We start from the raw sequence: 5,845 nt of genomic DNA on the forward strand, positions 1-5,845 counted from the left end.
AGAGGGAGACGAAGAGAGAGAATCTTAAGCAGACTCCCCCATTGAGCATGGAGCCTGAGGTGGGGCTTGATCCCATGACCCCCACATCATGACCTGAGCTGAAATCAAGAGTCAGACACTCAACTGATTGAGCCACGCAGGTGCTCCTTGAATATCGTTCTTATGCCAGCGTTTGGGGGTATGACTCTTGTTCTTCTCACTACCTTGTTTCATTCCCAGGGCTCTAGGGACATCCATGTACTTTGGCACTGCTGGATTGAGGTGTGATTTTTTAATCTCTAATGCATGAGAAATTGTAACCCCCAACTGTCCAACAAATGTCTCCAGTAGCCCCTTCCTGTTTTCCCCACAGCGTTCAAAACTTTATTTATACTGATTCCATTCCACCTTCAGGATACACGGGGGCTCCTGGCAGGGACTCCCCCCACCATTTTCCACCTCTTACCCTGTTGCTTGCTTGAAAGTTGCCATCTCTGTAAGGATATGGAAAGATTTTGTGGTGCATGTGTGTGTGTGTGTGTGTGTGTACATGCACACATGCACATGTGTGTATAAAACTATACTCTGGCTGCTGCAAAAAAAAATATCATCCAAACAGTAGAGTTTTAAGATTGATCCATTCTCTATATCTCTGAGTCAAGGAGCAGCAGCAGTGTGGAAGAAATGAACTCTCTTCTCACTGACTTTCAGAGAATTGGATCTCTTCTTGTCCACAAGGTAAAGCATGAATAGGTCGATGACTATTTCTCTCAAGCCAACTGCATCTGCTTCTGACATCAGATTGATTCTGATATTGGGCTGTAAGCAATCCTAGTTTTCTGAGATGTGGTAAGTGTCCACCATTCCTTGTGAATAATTGTTGGTGAGTGAGAAAGGCTATAGGAGAGACACTATTTTGGATGAGCTTCACACCGTGCTCTTGAGGTTCAGGAACCCCTGAGGTAGGGGCTTCTCTGTCACCTCTTTACTTTCGTCTACACCTGAATAATCAGAAGGCAGAAAAAAGAGTGGGCAAAGACAAACATGGTTGATTTGGCAACCCCCATTCCCGGGAAAGCTTGCCCATGTCCCCAAGGCTTTGCATAAGGAAGTAGAGAGTCTCCTGTGTTTTCCATTCCAACGGGCAGCGGGCAGGCCAGCACAGGCCGTGGAGTCTCAGACAAGAGCTGGAGGCTGGGGAGCCTGCTATTTAAACTCCTCCTAACACCTAGTGTGTTGTCAGTTGCCCAAAAGCATTGCACAATATTGGTAGTAATAATAGCAATCAGAAACCTGCCATTCCACCTGGGAGATGTGCACATTAGTCCTATTGTCATCTCCAGAATTCTCTTGCACACAAGTGCCTGAAGGGGAACTTTCTCTCCTTGTGGCTCCCCAAGCAGATCATCATACAATGGCTGTGGGGGGCGGTAACTGCTGACATGGCTGAGGTTCGCAGTCGCTATGGAGGATCCCCCAGAAGTGCTTGCATAAGAACAGGACTGAGGATGGCCTTTTCTGAAATCAGGAGAGCCACCAGCGCATGGTGATTCTTTCATCCCAACACAAAATTATTGAACACCTACTAGACACCTGCTGTATTCCCCGCTCCTGGAATGCATTTGGAGAGACACACAAAGATCTCATTTGTACCGGGGCATACCCTAGCCCTCTCTTCTACTTGAAAAGTACTCCCTCTCCCACTTAGAGCAGATCACTAATTACACAACAATAAGGAGTGAAATGCAGGAGAGAAGGGGAAAAGTTATTCCAGAAGGTGTCATCAAAATGTGTATTATCCCTAGAAAGAATGTTCCAGTCCTATGATTAGTTTGTCAGATGAGCTGGTTGGGGTCTGAGAGGGGACAGCTTGGACAGAAAAACAGCTGTGCCGAACCTGGGATGGGGGTGGTGAATTAAGGTGGTGCTTTTCTTGGAACAGTGTTTCTGATATATTGGGGGTTTGCTTGACAGAGAGTGGGTCAGACTTGGTGTTAACCACTGAAAGGGCAGAGAGAACTTGTTTGCTTCCCAGCTGTGCCTGAGGTTGCCCGAGAACTCTTGGAACAAGTTTCCCTCCTGTCAGTGCATCAGGCAAGGTGCTTAGATGTTCTCATGTGGGAGGAACAGAACTTTCCCACTTGACATTTCCCCACAAGCTTTCTTCATGTGTTCTCCCTAGGCCCTATCTCCCTCCCTCTTCCCCCCTCACCCCCGCTATCTCCCCATCTCATGTTCCCCTCTAGCTCAGCAGAGCTATTTTTGTTTGAAAACCACTATATTGTTAGCTCTTCTATTATGTCTCATGAGGGACTTTTCTGGACTTCACTGGTTTAGCTACTAGATTCCAGCTGTCCTCTTTCTTTCCTTGGGGCAAGGAGAGAACAGAGAGCCTCACATGCTGTGAGCGGGGCATGGTTTCTCTAGGTAAGTTTTCTTAGGAAACTGTGAGTCAAGAATCCACAATGGCTATTTTTGTAATCTGCATAAAGGTGCAGAGTTATTTATTCCCAACTGTAAGATAAAGGGAGAAAAGCAGTCTTTGATCAGACCTAGAGCTGCAAATTCAGCCAAGGGCTGCCCACTTGCTAGTTAGGTACCTATGAGCACTTTTCATTCAGTGTGTTGTTCATCCCGAGAACAGTCCTATGAGGCAGGTTTTGTGAAGCCAAGGTTTTCAGTGTAAGTATGTCCCAAGTAGTCATAAGACATACTTATGCTAAAATATTTTCTCGTTACCTGAAATTCAAATTTAAGTATGTATCCTTATTTTTTATTGCTCTTTTTTTTTTGGTTTTTAATGTATCCTGTATTTTTTATTTGGGCAACCTCCATTATACACTACAGATAGGTTATGTGACCTGCTCAGGGTGCTTGATATGTTTTAACTTCCCTCCTGTCCTTCCCCATCTCCACCATTGAAACAGCTGAAAGAGAAAGAAAGAAAGAAGGAAGGAAGGAAGGAAGGAAGGAAGGAAGGAAGGAAAGAAAGAAAGAAAGAAAGAAAGAAAGAAAGAAAGAAAGAAAGAAAGAAAACAAAAATATTACTTGAAGTGAGTGAATGCTCGAGTCTGCTGCCCACTTGTCATTCGCTTGTCAGGAGCTCCCTGACCCCACTAAATTCAGTAGAGGGCACAGTGATGATTTGATACTTTGGCTGAATCCCGACCAGAATTTTGACCTTTTTGAAAAGGACATGGCAAAGCAGAGAGCCCAGAGGCCTTGGCATCCAAGACCATGAATACCCGCCCTGGCTCTGGCACCAACTCGGTCTATGAACCAGGCCATCTCTGTTAATTCTTGTGTGAGTTTTAGTTTCTTTATTGAAAAATCGAGAATGGGCCCACTGACCTTCACGCTTCGTGACACGTTATGCAGCACATGGTACAGCGTCTAATACCAGACAGGCCTGGGTTCAAATCCCAGCTCTGCCACTTACCAGCTGTGGGACCTGGGGCAAGCGTCCCGATCTCACTGTGCCTCAGTTTCCTCATCTATACGTTGGAAATAATGCTAGTGCAAAATAGAGCAAAGCCTGCATGGTTACTGATTAATTCTTTCATTCACACACACTCTTAATTGACAACCTAGTTGGCTCCTCTTATAAACAGCTCTGATCAGGGGGTGTGAATGAATGCCTAGCTGTGTTCTAGAAACAACTAGGGATAGTTGCAGAAAACCGGATCCATGCCCCGAAAAACCAGCGATCCCATAGGAGGAGACCAGATGTACCAGGTGAAACAACAAGACAATAAAATCAAGGGCGGGGTGATTCAGTGCCGAGTCAGGCCTGATGCTGGGGAGATATGAAGGGCAACAATCATGTCTTGTGCTGTTGTACCCACTGCAGTTTCCAAGGGCATTCACAGACATTTGAGGTGAGGTAAAGAGTGGCCAGAATGAGGAGGGGATGGGCGCGGGAACCTTCTTGGAGGAGGGGGTTCTTGAAGAAGTAATAGATTTGGGTGGGAAGATGACACCTCTGATGGCACAAATCCTAAAGTGCAGAGGCAGGGCACGTGGTGACACCCCGCAGGACAGAAGCTGAAGGGGAGCCATCAGGAGACTGAGGCTGGGACCTTTGCACCCTCCGTTCCCTCTGCTGGAATGCTTTTCCCTCGGGCATTCTTGTGCTGTCTCCTGGATGTTCAGGACGTTGCTCAGGTATTATTTCATTGAGCATACCTTCCTTCTCGGACCACCGAAAGTACCTTGCGTTTCCTTACCCGTCTCTAGGTCACATCACCTTGTTTTATTATTTTTTTTATTATACTTTTTGTTGTCTGAAGTTCTTCTATTTGTGATGTTTCATTATTTATTCTCTGTCTCCCTTAACAGAACGAAAGCCTCATGAGAACAAGACCATCGGGCGCACGGCAGGTGCTCCATAAGGATTTGTTGGAGGACTATATGGGCAGGTAGCTGGAGGCCCCAGAGTGCTAGCTAGCCTTAGGAATTAGGATTTTCTAGAAAATGAGGAGGTTCCATAAAACCTATAACAGTATTCTGTATGTCCCAGAAGGACCATTTTGTGACAAGAGTGGTCCTTTTCTTTCCTCTGCACTTAAAATGAGTCCAGAAGGTGATGGGAGTTTCTGGGAGTGTCCATGGGTTTCTGAGCTTCCTCATACTGCGTTAAGCCATGGGGCTCACCTGGCTTCACATTAAAGTCCCTGGGGAAATTTTTAAATGCCCAATTCCCAGGCTGCACCCTGGTCTAAGTCCAATAAAATCCCAATCTTCAGGGGTGGAGTCCAGGCCTCGCTATTCTGTAAGCCTGCCAGACTCCACTGTGCCTCTGAGGGTGGGAACCGCTGTGCTAGATGCTCTTCCCATCTCCTGTGCACTTCAGACATGATTAACTGGCCTATCTTATTCTAGGAAGAATAAAGTAGGCATTGATAACTTTTCTCCCTCACAGACACCCTGCTCCAAGGTGAAGTGCAGCTAGCTCTTGGGTGCATTTCTGTATTTGATGACCTGTTTGGAATTAGCCAGACCTTTCCCTCCACTGAGGTGGACCCGTTCTGGCAAGGTCTCTGTGCCGTCCTGGTGAAACCTTAATTTGGGGCTGGTTGCTGGCAGCCCTGAGCTGGCCTCTGTTCTGCTGGCCCCATCAGCGGGCTCAGTCCCAGCCTCTACTTTCACTGCCCTTGTGGCTGTCACGTTGCCCATGTCCTCAGCCATCCTGTGGCCCTACAGTGACTTAACGTGGTTGGTATTATTGACATGTCACACCGAAGATGCCAAGCTGACGTCACCAGCAGATCTCATGTCCCTGCTCCACAGCTGGCCCAGGTCAAGGGCCTGGAGAAGGCAGATGACCTGAGGTCTTCCTCTTGGAAAGGGGCTGCCGAAACTCCTTTACTCTTGGAATTTGCATTCACGACCTGTATTGCTGACTGTCATCCCTTCCCCTGCATCCTCCATATGCCAATATCTATGATAGTCTTTGTGGGCTGCATAAGCAATGCGACCTCTGATGAAATCAAACATCTGGGCAATTATCTTTGGACCGGTCTCTAATTGGAGTAATTGGAATAGAATTACTAGAGAGACTTGCTGCTCCCGTCTGGGCTCTCAATGCCAAACAAAAGAAGCAACCAAGTAGTAATTCAGGTGGTGGATGCCCTGGGCAGTTCAAGACCCGTTTTGCTCATTAGCCAAATCTCTGTTGCCCTCTTTCCCCTCTCCCCTTCAACATGTGCTTCCTAAGGTGATTTAATTTTCATGAATCACGTCCATGTGTCTTGTTTTGGAAACCATATAAACAAAGCATTGTATCTCCCTACCTTTGAGTACCCTGAGATTTATAGTGCTCAGAGTGGCTTATCAATTCACTAGGCCATCATTTAACAAACATATT

General features: G+C 46.6%; 1 protein-coding gene across 1 annotated transcript in view; it reads left to right on the plus strand.

The window, feature by feature from the left end:
* The window catches only part of NTAQ1 (N-terminal glutamine amidase 1), a 207,853-nt gene extending 203,468 nt beyond the window's left edge, over positions 1-4,385 (plus strand). The window contains exon 6 of the mRNA XM_034668586.1: positions 4,318-4,385. Within this exon, the coding sequence (XP_034524477.1) occupies positions 4,318-4,370 (53 nt within the window). The 3' untranslated portion in view covers positions 4,371-4,385. The remainder of the gene's footprint in view (positions 1-4,317) is intronic.
* Positions 4,386-5,845: the final 1,460 nt, after the last annotated feature.

This window comes from Ailuropoda melanoleuca, chromosome 9, assembly GCF_002007445.2.
Source record: "Ailuropoda melanoleuca isolate Jingjing chromosome 9, ASM200744v2, whole genome shotgun sequence".
Taxonomy (NCBI): domain Eukaryota; kingdom Metazoa; phylum Chordata; class Mammalia; order Carnivora; family Ursidae; genus Ailuropoda; species Ailuropoda melanoleuca.